The sequence below is a fragment of the Syngnathus scovelli genome, chromosome 21 (assembly GCF_024217435.2).
Source record: "Syngnathus scovelli strain Florida chromosome 21, RoL_Ssco_1.2, whole genome shotgun sequence".
Lineage (NCBI taxonomy): Eukaryota > Metazoa > Chordata > Actinopteri > Syngnathiformes > Syngnathidae > Syngnathus > Syngnathus scovelli.
Window position 1 is genome coordinate 9,181,163 of NC_090867.1, and position 14,697 is coordinate 9,195,859.

The 14,697-nt window shown below is 44.1% G+C and overlaps 2 protein-coding genes and 1 long non-coding RNA gene across 5 annotated transcripts; 1 reads left to right on the plus strand and 2 right to left on the minus strand.

Annotated features, from left to right (window-relative positions):
- Window positions 1-322: 322 nt before the first annotated feature.
- csnk1db (casein kinase 1, delta b) lies at window positions 323-6,691 on the minus strand. 3 transcript variants are annotated; one of them, XM_049759649.2, is made up of 10 exons: window positions 6,240-6,691; window positions 5,210-5,320; window positions 4,985-5,133; window positions 4,318-4,546; window positions 4,054-4,224; window positions 3,811-3,959; window positions 3,493-3,661; window positions 3,282-3,415; window positions 2,803-2,868; window positions 323-1,725 (listed from the first exon to the last, which is right to left on the minus strand). In XM_049759649.2, the coding sequence occupies exons 1-9, from the start codon at window positions 6,313-6,315 to the stop codon at window positions 2,818-2,820; spliced, it is 1,239 nt and encodes a 412-aa protein (XP_049615606.1). In that variant the 5' UTR covers window positions 6,316-6,691; the 3' UTR covers window positions 323-1,725; window positions 2,803-2,817. The 3 variants fall into 3 exon arrangements, with proteins under 3 accessions (XP_049615606.1, XP_049615608.1, XP_049615607.1); XM_049759651.2 differs by having other exon boundaries at window positions 2,803-2,873; window positions 6,240-6,690; XM_049759650.2 differs by lacking the exon at window positions 2,803-2,868.
- Window positions 6,692-8,209: 1,518 nt separating this feature from the next.
- Window positions 8,210-13,182, minus strand: foxk2a (forkhead box K2a). The gene is made up of 9 exons (XM_049759647.1): window positions 12,887-13,182; window positions 11,841-12,035; window positions 11,627-11,768; window positions 11,258-11,404; window positions 10,701-10,894; window positions 10,434-10,636; window positions 10,042-10,299; window positions 9,775-9,969; window positions 8,210-9,671 (listed from the first exon to the last, which is right to left on the minus strand). The coding sequence occupies exons 1-9, from the start codon at window positions 13,180-13,182 to the stop codon at window positions 9,466-9,468; spliced, it is 1,836 nt and encodes a 611-aa protein (XP_049615604.1). The 3' UTR covers window positions 8,210-9,465.
- LOC125991600 (uncharacterized) lies at window positions 13,045-13,798 on the plus strand. Its single transcript, XR_007489398.1, has 2 exons — window positions 13,045-13,190; window positions 13,307-13,798. It is a non-coding gene; the product is annotated as an uncharacterized lncRNA (long non-coding RNA).
- The last annotated feature ends 899 nt before the right edge of the window (window positions 13,799-14,697 follow it).

Here is a 14,697-nt window from a genome sequence, read left to right on the forward strand (position 1 = left end):
CTGTTGCAATTAGGTTTTAGTACGATTGGAATGCAGAATAGCATTCCCTGCATTATCTTCACAAAACTATTCCCGAGGCCCAATGTAATATTGTGACTAATATTGCAACTGCGGGATATAAATTAACGAGCAAAATCCAATTCAAACTATTTAACCGCTTGCTTACTGTCAACTAAAAATGACATCACAGCTCATCTTGTGAACATCACATGACCAAACTCAAAACACATTGCAAAAAGAAATTCGAGTTAACTTGCCTTTTAAAGCTTGAGCAGTACTCCGACATTCTTTTAAAAGACCACTGAGTCAAGGCACTAAAAGATACAAGGAGGTAATTTATTTACAATTTAGGTACACAAATACAGTGGCAAATATAAATGTGAACAAATGTTGCCGGCCCGGTTACTTATTTTTCTTCAATTGGCTGACTGAAGAAGTGTCAAAATCAAAAACTGCAGGGCAGAAAGAACGATGCCATTATTTCAGCAGATATGGCCACTCACAGCCAGACAAGTGTCCAAGACACCATTTAATCCAAATTGGGGATTAGAAAAAAACACACGAAGCTCACACTGCTTCTTACAAAGTGTCATTTTAAATAGTGGAAATTTGAGTCGTTGGAGGACAGGGGGAGAAAGAAAAAATAAAATAAAAAAATCACCTCGCATACAGTACTCGAGTACCCCTGAAAAGCAAGTGAAAAAGTTGGCCACATTCAGTAGAGTGCCTGCAACCAGCACTGCTCTGTGACAAAAAGGGGAGCGAGCGAGCGGGCGGGTGACACCACACACAGCGACCGACTGACCGACCGACAAGTAGACGCTACACACAATTATGGCTGCCGAACCTTATATGGGCAGGCTTCCTTAACCAAAGCTTCCAAAGAATGCTTAGTCATCCCTAAACTAGGAAGGAAGGAAACCAAAGACAAAAGATATTTACACATCTACATTGCAAGTATTTCACAGCTTCAAAACAATACAAATGACACGGCGCAAAATGTTTTTCTCTGTACACACTCAATAGAAATCTGGTCAAAAGTGTCAAATGAAGCTCTCGCCACCTTTCATAAAGTGCAGTTGTTTGGTACAACACTAAGAAAGGGAACAGGGCCCAGTGAACTGTGGACAACAAATACGTATTTCAACTTAAAAAGAAGAAATACAGAAGCATTAGAAATACCAAAACGGGTTTGGTACATTCACCATGTGTGCATGTGTGTATTTACTTATACATACCCCTTAACTAGATCCTACAAAAAAAAAAAAAAAGAGAAGCAACATTTTACTGATAAGCATGAGAAGACACTAGCAACGTTATCTGTCATGGGACTCATTTTGCAGATTATCCTTGAAAGAACAAAGAGGTTGCCGTGTTGGCCCTGGACACAATCGACAAGCTTAAGAAAAGAAAAACGTGATGTGATAAGAGGGGTTGGGTTTGCTTGTCCAGATACCTCCTGCAAAAGTGGTCAGAAAACAGTCCTGAAGTCCAACACTCAGACTAGAGACAACATCAAAACGGGCAGGGGAGGTTGTGGCAAAGAGTTAACATTAGAAAGTGACAGTACTGAGAGCAGTCGCGAAGAAAGCACTTGGCTTCCCATCTTGCAGTAGTGTGGCAATTGTACTATTAGTCTGAGTCTCAGTAGGCGCACGGTCTGGACTGCACGGCTCATCGAGGAGCCAGAGAATGGAGGCCAGCGGGCAGTGCGCTTGACACCATCTACATAAGGAAACAAAGAAGGAGTGCCACTGTGACAATCAACAAGTGTTCAGAATCACTGTCTTCACAAGAATGGCCTTCTCAACATTTACAGCACATCTGACAAAAAAAATCATAATCAATGACTAAACGTAGCTTATAAAACAACATAATTCATCATTGGATTCCATTGGACTTCTTAAATTGTTCTTTGCATTTAAGAAATGAAGAATGACTTTTCCACATAATACAAGTAAAAGGTTGCCATGATGGAAAATTAGTTCACAGCCAGAAAGAACGTTTGCAGCCATCCATCCAGTCATTGTGTGTGTGTGCATGCCATTTGGGTTATCATCCCCTTTCCCTTGAAAACCCGGAGCACTCAGTGTCGGAACAACTGGATGGTGTGCTTTCAGCCAGAGCCATGAAGAAGCTTTAAGCTGTGCTTTCAGCCAGAGCCATGAAGAAAGCTTTAAGGTAAGATGCAAAACAAGTAGCTTCATCTCGTGCAAGTGTTAAGGGGTGCAAATCACAAAGGCGATGCAGGGACGCAGAGTTTTGCCAGGTAAAAACAACTTCAGAAACCCACAACTGCACCAAAGCACACCGGAGGGTGCTGGAGGAGGCAAAGGAGGCAGGGGGGGGGAGGGGGGGGGGAGGGGGGGGGGGGGATGGTGGAAAAGGAGTCAGTCACTTTGGGCCAGTGAGTTGTATGCGTGCCATTGATGTACGTGGCAATGGTGCAAGCAACAAGCCACAAAGACAAAGCTGTTCAAAAGTGTATTCTTTTCGGGTCTGAGTAGGCGATGGGTAGGGTGGAGCGGGGTGGGGTGGGGTGGCGGGTAGTTACATTCTCCGACTACAGTGCACACTGTAATGCATTATCCACACCAGTTCCCAGGACTGCAACCTTGGATTTCAGATCCATCAGTTCTGAGGCACACTAAAGAAAAAGGCTTGCCAAAATAAAATTCCCTTGACATATTTGACTGGAGTTTTACAACTCAAATGAACTGCGGAGAGGGGGATAAAATGATCCTGGAAATTCTGGACGTTGGATAAATGCATTCCTGGTGCTTACAGGGGTGCGCAACTCACCCAGTGTTGCCACGGTCACACAAGTATGTGGCGAGCGTCTACTTGGCGTGGTGTTCGTAGGGAATGCTATTCTGAGGTTGGGGGAAGGGAAAGACAAGGCCCAATACGTCAAGTCAAAAACCGAGCGCACTACTTGTTAAAGAGCAGCACTTCAATCAAAGGTGCGGGCAACGCCGTTTAGGGGCCTTAAGTTTCAATGACGCTTCCGTTCGATGACAAAGATCAGCAGACAGAATTTAGAGACATGTAGTTCATTCGCTTGCAAAACAGGCATTTGAAAAAAACTAATCGGAGGTTGTGATCTGTGGCCATCGGCGGCGGTACACACAGCAGCGACCAGCGCCACCATTCACAGCGAGCAGGCCACCCTTGTTTGCTCTAGGGTTAGTTGTCAAACAAAACATGTTCTTCCTTTGTCTAGGGAGGGTCAGCATCAAATGGGACTCCTGCAATATGTGCTCAACTCAACTCTCTTGTACCTGTGAGGTGGACATGCGCGAGGTGTCTTGCCGTCCGGTAAGATCTGAGGAGGAGACGTTGACAGGGGCACCGCGGTGCAGCCGCATGCTGACCTTTCGCTCACGCTCCATGCCGGACGGTTGACGTGGGGACGCTGGAGATCAGAGCGGAGACTTCAGAGTAATAGTCGACGAGCGTGCCACGCCAGTTACCATGGGACCATTTACAAACCCGTATGCGAAGTGGGCGTGAGCGGTGCGGGCGGGGCTCCGTCTTGGCCTCCTCGAGGTCGTCCCGATGCGGCGGGTAATCCTCTGGTCGCTGGGTTCCTGCCGTGTCTCAGCCTGTCCTCCCGGTCGCGGCGCTCTCGCTCCGCCTCCTCTGCCGCTCGGTTGGCTCCCTGTTCAAAACCACAATCAAATACGAGGCTGTGACATCACCGCAATTTTTAATTAGAATAGCTTCAGGTGTCATCTGGCTAATTGTTCATATTGAGAGGCTGATATCAAAAAACGCAAATCATCTTTTGTATCAAAACGAATTACTCACAAATTTCAGCATATTCCAGTCAAACACATAGTCATAAGAGAATCCTTGTCTGTGGAAAAGGTTGCGGAAAAGCTGTCGCAGGTACGAGTAGTCTGGCTTGTCGTCGAAGCGCAGCGAACGACAAAAGTTCAGGTAGGTTGCAAATTCGGCTGTGACGGAGACAAAAGCTACTATCAGCTCAGGACTCGTACTGATAAGGACAACACAAAAACGATTTCAAATAACACAAAAAGGCTGACTCACATGGATATCCCTTGCATAGAAACTCAATGGGGGTGGACATTTTCTTCTCACTGATGCGTTCATACTTCTGCCTCTTGGTGGCAGCCTTGAGGCCTTGCCAGGGCAGGGAGCCCAAATTAAAATACATGAGAACATAACCCAAGGACTCCAAGTCGTCACGCCTTGACTGCTCTGTAGAAGATTGTGTGAAACTTTTAGTTCCTTCTCAGACAAGTCCAAACACGTTCGCCGTCACAAACAACAACTGCGTGACAACGTACGTACCAATGCCCAGATGGGTGTTGATTGAGGCGTATCTCGCAGTGCCAGTCAGGTTCTTGTTCTCACGGTAGGGGATGTGCTGGTGAGTGCGAGCGTCGCGATATTTTTTCGCCAGACCAAAGTCAATGATGTAGACCAAGTTGCCCTTTTTGCCAAGCCCCATCAGAAAGTTGTCTGGCTTCACATCTCTGTGGATGAAGTTCTTGGAGTGAATGTACTCAATTCGACTGATCTGGGATGGACAAAGGAAGGGTGACATCATATTAACGTTGTGTTCACGGACAAAGAAATATGACGGCTGCGGTCTGCTGGGGTATTTTTTCCACCTTGTGGTTACTTGCCCGGCCCGGCCGTATGAAACAAAAAAAGAATGTTCGATGCTATGAAGCAGGTTTGATTATGCAATAACCATCAAGGCATTTTCCACAAAACTTGCTCGAGCATGATTCACACAAGAATGCAATGAATTTAGGAGGCGCACCTAGGACCTCTTTTGATAAGTCATGTTACCTTGGGGTCACAGCTTAGTTTCAGAACGCTAAAGTTGGCCATCACGATTTTTCAATTGAGACTAGACTCCGAGGCGACTTTCAGTAATCATATAAAAAATATGGGCTCAAAGATGGGAGGGAGAAAAACGCTACGAGGGAAGATATGTCCGTCATCTCACCATCTGATCAGCAAGAAGGAGGACTGTCTTGAGGCTGAACTTGCGGGAGCAAAAGTTGAAGAGATCCTCCAGGCTGGGTCCCAGCAGCTCCATTACCATGACATTATAGTCCCCCTCTGCTCCACACCATTTTATGGTTGGAATACCCACTAAAAGCACAAAAAATTTCAATTAGTTATTGGTCATGTAACATTTGAGGTGGCAAGGTTTTTTTTTTTTTTTTACCTCCTCCTTGCATCATTTTGTAGATCTTGCTTTCAATGTGGAGTTGTGGGTGCTTGGTCTTCACACATTCCAACTTAATGGCAACCTCTTCGCCCACAGAAATATCTGTGCCTAAAATTGGACAAAAGTATACACACACGTGAAGTCAAATATTGTTTTTTTGAAGCACAATCCAACTTATCCAACTAAAAATAATGTTTATAGCCTTCAACAGAAAGTCAGTGCTCCCTCCACCTATGGGATCAAGGAAGTGCAGCCCTTGGAAGTGTTGCATGATGAGTAATCAATGCTTAAGTCTGCAATTATATGTTCCACTCCTGCTGCCACTTTATTTCCACCCAAACAGAACCAGAATGAATCAAGGATTCACAGTTAATCATTTAGGGACTTGAACTGCTCTGCTCAATTCACTCATATGCATGCATTGAACAAAGACCTATTGAGTCCAATGAATGATTACATTGTGATAGAGGACTGGCAACTTCAATGAAGTGATTCAAAAAACGATTGTGACTAAAAAAAATGACCTTACGTCATTTTATTACAATGTGAGAAATTCGAGTCATCGAACTGAGTTGCTTTCATTTTCAAGCAGCAGTAGAAGCAGCAGCAGCAGCAGGAGCAGAAAGATGAGACCGTGGCCTTCACTGATGGCTTATGGGGGTTGTATTGTGTAACTAGGGCCAAGTGTTTCTCGACTGAAAACGAGAAGCTTGTAGCAACGGGTAAACAACAGGAACGAACTTCTGGGTGGGTCTTCTCAAGCACAACCCACAAGTCGGCTTGATTCTTAAATTCATTTGACGTAATAGCATTGGCACATTTGCCAAGTCTCACCATTTGCACTGGTTAAAATAAGGTGACAACTAAAATGATGATGCTAGCTAAAGAGTGGCTGATCTCAACACAAAGGTTAAGAAGAGCTGAGAGAGTGACGAGAGCTCTTTGGCTGCTCGTGACACGTCGTTTAAGGACAAATCACTAAACAATGATAAACACATTCAAACAAGTCGAAAACAAATTGACTTACCTAAATAGATGTCACCGAACGATCCACTTCCGATTTTCCTGCCCAGTCTGTATCGGTTCCCCACTCTAAGTTCCATCTTGTCGCTGGCTAAATTAAACGTTTTGTTGATTTAAATACACTCCGGTTTGCACCTTTAGTTGATTTGACCACCTTCCTTATGTGGTGAACAAGCCAAACAGCCAGCCAGCCAGCCACCAAGCAATTCTTAACGCTTCTCTCTCCGGGTTCGGTTTCTTCTGTGCAATCCAAAATTCACCATCACTTTTCTCCTTATCCGAGATCCGCAGACAAACAATTTTGGTATCAATCGATAGCGTAGAACACGTAGTTAATGTTCTCTATTTTTGAAAAGTCATTTTAAACAAATAAAACAAAGGATTGGACTGGATTTAAACCTTAGCCAGCACTCGCTCAGCTTCCACTAATAGTAAGGCTGTTTTTTTATTCGTCGTCGTGAAAGCGGGTTGGTCAGTGACATCACTTCCCCTAGCAACCAATGGCAGATTGGAAATTACCCAAATGCGTGCGGATGTTTGGTATGGTACATATTAATTGGTAAAAATAGCAATAATGTAAGGCTGACTAACTCATAAACAACTTTATCTCTAAAGGCAAATTTGATTCCAACTCAAACCAGATAATCGTCTTTGGAAACGCGTTGCCTTGCATGGGAAAAACATGGACAAGGACGACACCCGCCCATGTTGGTCCTGTCCAAATCTGTCGCCACAGCCTGCGCTTGACATGATCTGATTGGCTGACTGTGCATCAGCTGCTGACGAATTTTCTCATTGGTAGCAAGAGAGCCAATCAGAAAAATGGTATAAACCACTCACATGGCCAAGTTGTTGTTCCAGAGATTGGATAACTGGCTGGCACGTGTACTCTAACGTTCTGCATGTCGTGTACATGCTGCGTTCACATGCTGCGGGATTAACACACTCTGATAGAGTTCATCCTGGAATCATTCAACACTAGGAATAAATTTATGACTGAAAAGGCCCATTCAAAGTACATCTTTATCAATGCAAACATCCAAATCAGACACTTTAAAGCTATGCAAATCAATCAGCAGTATTTTCTATGCAGTTTTGCAGTAAGTGTAAAATATTTACATTCCACAAATCAAAACAGTTATTGCATGTGATAAGATACTTCCTGCTTGTATCATGCTTTTTGCATACATGCATTGAGGTCAATAAGGAGTAAGAACCTGTGGGTTAGGCTGGGCTGTCTTAATCCCCAAACTATTTAATATATGCACCACTCTTAAACTGTATTGTGTTTGTGTGTAGTTCTCATGCACACCAAGCCTACCTTGTTTTGCCTGTTTGCGCCTACTACCTAGTATCTGTTTATTCAAGGTAATTAATTGATTGATACCTGATGAAAACCAGCAAACTTGTCAAAGTTCTGTGTCACAAATCAGTCCTTCCATGCTGCGTAACCTTTTAGCACCACCTGGTGGACAAAAACAGGAAACACATCCATAGGAGAGAGAAAGCAATAACTTAATAAACCTAATAAAAGTAACTCGGGACTCGAACTAGGAACAGCAGTTTTTAATGGAATGTTTGTCTGATGTGTCATCTTTGGGTTTCCAGTTGACTGCAGAGTAGTTTTGTATTATTTATTTGTATTATGGAAATGATTGCCTTTTTAATGCTTTGAACTGTCATTTAAGACTATATATATTTCCAACTCAGTATACTTACATGTAGAAGGGCAGTACAACTGGAGGGTTTAGTAATCAGAGGCTAGTAAAAACTGCACATTTTGAAAAAGATGAATGGTAATGAAAAAACAAAACATCTCAAAACAATTAAGTGTGTGTGAGTACGTGCCATTCCTGATCAAACCACAAATCTTGTCTTTCTTACCTTACACCACCAGTTAAACCAATTGCATCGTTGGGATTTGATCTTAGAAGTATTAAGGGGGAAAAAAAATGTAATATTTTGAATGCAGAATAGCCAAGCAGAAGATTTTTACTCAAAGAAATACAAACATCAGAGGCAATGTTTTAAATAAAGTCCTATATATATATTTATATATATATATATATATATATAAAAAGCATTTACCCACTGAAGCAAAACAAACATTTATCACTTGTCTTTCCTTGTGTAACAGAGGATACAATATGATTTGACACGTTTAGTTAACAGAAGAATAGCATTGATAAAGAGACTGCCACAACCTCAACACAAAAAAGGTAAACACGGAGCGCAATTGATAAAAAAAAAAAATAGAATAGAAAAAAAAAATACACAACTAAAAAGGGGGGTAAGTGCAGCACTGGGCAGAATCAAGAAGCATGATAGATTCAGTCTAAACGTTCTTCAGTTCCATATTCAGATAATCAGCACATTATATCTCTAGATCTGTTAACATGCAAGCTCAATGAAGCACATGGTCAAATACGCATGGGAATTATACTCTTTTTTTATAATCATTTCATTGGATATTTGTAAAATATGAAAAAAGTCTGTCCATGTACAGTGGCGGAAAAACAAAACATCATTTGCAAGAATGAGCAGATGAGAATTCATTCGATTAGTGTTTTCTTTAAAAAAAAAAAGACTACATTCATTTCACTGAACAAAGTTCACATACAAAAACAAAACAAAAATGAAAATATCAGGTGATATTTGTAACGTTCATCAAGGTTTAGTTTTTCTATCTTAATTCATCACTGGTCCTCGGAGAAACCAAGAGATCCCAAGACACATTTGCACAATGGAATACTGCATATAGATCTACTCACAAGTGGGTCTAGGGAGGCTAGCTGCCGAAGATGGGAATGTCCACACACACACACACACACACACGCACGCACGCACTTCCCTTGGCTGCATGTTGGTTGGCGCCACGCACTTTAGTGGCTGAGGCCGTTGGCATGTTTCGGTCCCCAAAAGTCAGCTGGAATTTTGGATTCTCCTTCCCTGTGCTTCAAGAGGGAGTTGCCGCTCATAAGATGCCAATGCTGGGATTTTTAATTCCACGTGGAAGAGGGAGGGGAGGGGAGGGGGGGGGGGGGGGGATTGGAACATTCACTTTTAGTAATCGCTTCTGGTTTTGGCACCTTGCCATAGATGATGACCGCTAGAGAGGTCAGAGTGTGGAAGGCGTGAGGTGAGGCTCAACGTGGACAACGGCGGGGCTCAGGATGCATATGAAGAGGGATGAGGGGTGGGGTGGGGCGGGGGGGGGGGGGGGGGGGGGGCTACTGGTTGCCCACCGCTTGGCTAACCTCCGCATCTCCGGCGCCATTGTTGTTATTGCCGTTTGCGGTCATGGCCTCCCCCTCGTCGCCATCTTGCGTCTTCGCCCTCTTGCAGGCGGGCGCCTCCTCGCCGTTCTGCCTTTTGGTGGGCAGGGAGGCGGAAGCCGAAGCGTGGGTGGCCAGAAGGTGGAGAGGGTTTGCAACAGCTGCTTAGGAATGAGCGAGCAGTCAGTCATGAATGATGACACATTTGAGTACGGTATTTTAAGAATAAGCGTAATGATAATAGTGAGTGATATGACGCATAACCTGTGGCAGCAGAAGTGATGGGGACCAGGTGAGTGCCATTTTGTGTGATGGTCTTTATGGGGAGCTGGTGTTGACCCAGCGGAGCCTGTTGCATGATGGTTACTGTGGTCAGGGGAGCGGCTTGAGAGGTCTGGATGATGCGACTGACTCCGCCTATAGACGAGGCTGTGATGGATGGGACCGCTTCCACTTTGACTAGACGCAAAAGAAGACGACATCATCATGTGACGCCCAAGTGGGATAGGCGCCGCTGCAAGAGGGCCAAACCTTTGATCTCTTGGTGCTCTCCCCCTCCATTCTCCTGAGGGTTTGGCTTCAGTGTAGCGGCGGGCTGCGCGCCGACACTCGTCATGGTGACGGTGGGGATCTGGTGGACAACGTGCACGGTTTGCATGACGGGCGCGGAGCTAACAGTCGTCGTCACCATGCCCGGCGTGGCCACGGCATAGGTCACAGGCTTCATGGTCGTCGGAGGCATCTGGCGTTGCACGGCAATCAATACGGGCTGGTTCGTGAGTGGAGAACCTGTTACCAGAAGAATGATGTTTGTCCTCCCTTTTTTTTTTTTCTTTAATCCAGTAAAATATTTTGTTTTACTTTGCACATTCAATAGATTTTAAACACAGTTCTTTATTTTTTCAAATGTATTTTGGGGTTACCAGTGGAGTTCTGTGCAAAGCGAGCCTCTTGGATAACAGCAAGTTTAGGCTGGACGGTGGCAGTTGGCGTGGGGGCTGGCGGTGGGGTCGGCTCTGGTTCCATGGGGACGGGGGACCCTTCCCTGGAGAGGCTATCTGGGGTCTGCACGCCACTGGAGTGAGCCGACAGCGCTCCAGTGTGATTGGGAGAAGCGGGGGCGCTCCTGGAAACAAAACGAGATCCATTCATTAACACGGTCAAGCAAACTTCTGCTGTGGTGAATTTACCTGGAAGAGAGGGGTCCGACGGGGGTCCTGAAGCAAGGCACTCCCCTAGGCCTACGTTTCCTGAAGGCTTGTTCTATGAGTTTGCCTTCGGAAGAAGGGTCAATTCTCCAGAAGGATCCTTTCCCGGGCTCCTCTTGAGAACGTGCTACTTTGATGAAGTACCGGTTGAGGGACAGGTTGTGGCGGATGGAGTTCTACACACAAGCAAAGTCATGAATGCTTCATGAATATTATGAAGTAAGTCTCTAATAAGACACTGCTGCTCCAAGTTAAAAACAGAAAATAGGGAAGAAAACAAACAAGTAGTCACGCATGTCGCTTCCTCCCAAAAAAAACTCGACGGCTGGAGTGCATGTCACCTGGAAGACTATGAATACTTTCCACATGACGCACAAATTTGTGTCTGATCTCGAGTTCTGTGAAAGCTACGGTGAGTACCACATGACCTGGAATCATTTGATACAAAACTACAGTTTTCGAACATACTTCCCATAAATCACCTTGATTTGTAAAAAGCTGAATGAAAAACAAAACATTCCAAATAAAGTGCCACTGACCTGCCAGCCTTTATCAGCTGTTCTGTAGTAGGGGTAATTTTTTGTGATGTGGGTGTAAATTCCATTCAGTGTCAGTTGTTTATCAGGGGCCATGGTGATAGCTTGGACGATCAGTTGCGCGTATGAATATGGTGGTTTGGAGTCATCCTGTAGAAAACATCAGGCGTGAGAGAACAACTAAAAAGAGAGCTAAAAACAACACAGAAGTTCAATCCAGTTCTCTATTCCAAAGTCTAAGTGTTGAGCAATTTTTAGACTTCAATGAGTAACCAGAAAGTTCTCTGAAGTTTACAGGCTTTCTTGGATCAATTAAAATACAATCCTCAGATCTAGTGGAATAATGCATCATCATCCAGCAATGCTACTCGCCTTTGGGCTGTCTTCACCAGATGCCTCCTTGTCATTTTCTGACTGTGAGTTGTCTGCTATTAGGTCTGAGGCCAGGACACGGCCGCTCCTATAGCTGGACAGTCCTGCCCCCCTTGGACTTGATGGGCAGGAATTTGCAGCACTATAAAAAAATGTTAGCCTGTAGTTTTCGACTTGGAACAATGGAGACAATTAAACCACCACTTTGACTGACCTTAAGGTGCCTGTGGGTGAAGGCAGCGGGCTCATAAGGTGGGCAATATTGTCCGGAATGTTGATGGTAAGTGGGGAAATTTGAGGTTGGACCGACTTGACCGGCGATTCGGGCACGTTCCTCTGCTCCTTTTTATCACTTAAAAGTGCAGTGAATGTGATTTTGATACTCGTGCTGGGGAACCGGAAGCAACACCTGAAATCAAACACAGGTATTTTCAAAGCGAGGGAGGTTTGGAGTTTGCACATTGTTTTGGGGTGCAACACAAGACTGAGGCGTGGAAACACACTGACTGCAAACATGAGGCAAAGTTTGACCGCTAGATCAAATCAGCAACAATTAACAATCTAGATTACACTTCTACACACCCATTAGTAATCATTGCGTGTAAAATATGCTTAGGTTCAGCAAACGTGAATCGCCATTTTGTCATCTTACACACTTGTCATACGTCAATGTTTGGGCAACACGCGAAAGTAGCTTACTAGCATGAACGCGTGGCTAGAATGTAGCTTGGGGTGGCACCTCATACAAAATTGACCCACTTTAAAGAAAATTCCAGATCAACCTAGGCCTGAGAACGTTTTCTCTTCGATTTGACGGCCTGTGGAAGAAAACGACACCCAACACTTCAACCCGGCGTTGAACAAACGACCTAGTTTAAAGGAAATAAATCAGAGTTGCATAAAATTGTGACCTAAACAAAATGAGATTAAGGTAAAAGAACCCACGAGTGCGCCGATTCTTAGGCATTGCATTTGAGTGATGCGTTTTTAGTGGAATCAATGCACGCCGAATAAGAGCAAATTCAAAACGGATTCAAACGATGGTATAAATAACTCGTTTGGTGTCATTTGACACTTTGTAAGTGCAAACTTGCATCTTTGACATGGAGGTTCGGCGTGACGTTATCGCAATCGAAACCCGAGCGTTCCTTGACACAGCACGTGCAACACCGCTGCCGGACAACAAAACAACAACACAGGACAACGTAGCGCAGCACATGTCGTAGGGATAAAGCGCCATCGGTCATTCAACAATCTTACATTCGTGGAAGCTGCAGAGGTGGAGCCCCTCTTCTCTGGAACACCCCATCCACAAAAACCCCATTTTTGCCAAGGCATCGGAGGTAGAATTCCCCCGTGCCTGTACCATCTTCGCTCGCCGTGAAAATCTCAAGGTGCCGCCTGGAAATGAAGCTGGAGTGTCCCATGCTGACGTCCACGGATCCCTGCGACGAGTTCCGGCCAATGGTCACCGACCTTTTCTTCATCAAATACTCGAATTCTCGGCCCTCCAGCCGGGCTACAGCCGACCCCGACATACCGCTTACCACCGCCATCTTTTGAGGTATCTGCTGGGTATTTGGATAATTGTTTGAGGAAAAACGTTTGAATAAATGTGGTATTGTGGTGAGGTTGCTTGAGTTTTGGGAAAAGGAATGAGCTCAATTTTACAACCTTCAGATCGGCAAGGAACGTGCCACACCGGGGTTACGGCGGCTCCGACCCACCGCCGCGAAGGAGAGGAAAAAATAAGCATCTGGTCCAATCAAAAGCGGACAAACGGGCGGAAGTGAAGTGACGGACGTCCGTTTCGACCAATGACAAGCGAGTCTGTGTCGGCATTGCCGCAGTGTTTACCAATTGCAACCATAATAAAAATAGCCGAAGCAATGCGTGGTAGGTTGCGTTGCACGCTGACACGCAGATGAATGGAAAGATAAAAGACACGGCGCAGTGGATTCATGGATTGGATTGGAACCCTTTGTCTTCTGTATGCCTGGCATACCGGTAAAACTGAAAAGGAAGAATATGGCACCAAAAAAATAAAAAATAAAAATCTACAGCAAATATAACACAAGACTCATTAACCTCTTGAATAAATTCGGTTATACACTATTTGTTCTTCTAACTGCAAATACTTTGTTATTGTAATCAATAAAAGAAACGATTTTGCGTGCGTTTTTTTTGTCCTTAAGTAAACGAGTTGAATTGGGGTGACCGGATGTCCTCTTTTTAAAATAAAATAAGATAAAATCGAACGTTCCATTTGGAATCTGACTGACTCCAGTTCCTCTCTGAACTCCTACCGGGATTTCTTTGCAGTTGTTTAGTTTACAAAACGCAATCCACTACGTAACCATACCGACCACTAATGTGTGTTTGTACGTGCGTGGAGGTCGCGCGTCTACACACAATCATGGACACTGCTTGTTTATTTATTTGGGACACTGATATCGATTGATAGCCGATAGGTGTGTGCACATTGATCGCACTTATGCAGGAAGCCGCGTTGCAACGTGAAAACATAGGCACCCTGTCACACGTGTTCAGCGTGGATGACGTCATCAGGCCTGTCTGTCTTCCATTCAGAAGAATAGTATTTCTAAGGTATCGAAATTATTCATAAACGTCGGCTGGAGCGGGAATAAAACTAAAATAAAACTATTATCATAATTATTATTACTATAATAATAATCATTATGATAATAGTAATATTAATAATAGTTGTATTATTATTATTATTATTATTATTATTATTATTATTATTATTATTATGAAATAGGGTACGCCTAGACATTTTGTAACCGAGGTAAGGCAAAACAACAGCAAATCCGTACTGGTTATACTGCACTGCTCTAAGTGGAGTGAAATGTTATGGCAGAGCTGCCCCCTGCTGGCCTTTTCTAGTAAGCAACAACGTCTGAGGGGCTACATTTTCTAAGCAGTATTTTGCAATTTTTACATCCATCTACTAATGCAATGCCCCATTTTTGTTTCTGCAAAATGCCCAATGACAGACTATTATGAGGGACCATAAAGACAATCGTGGATTTATGCATAAACTGGTAATA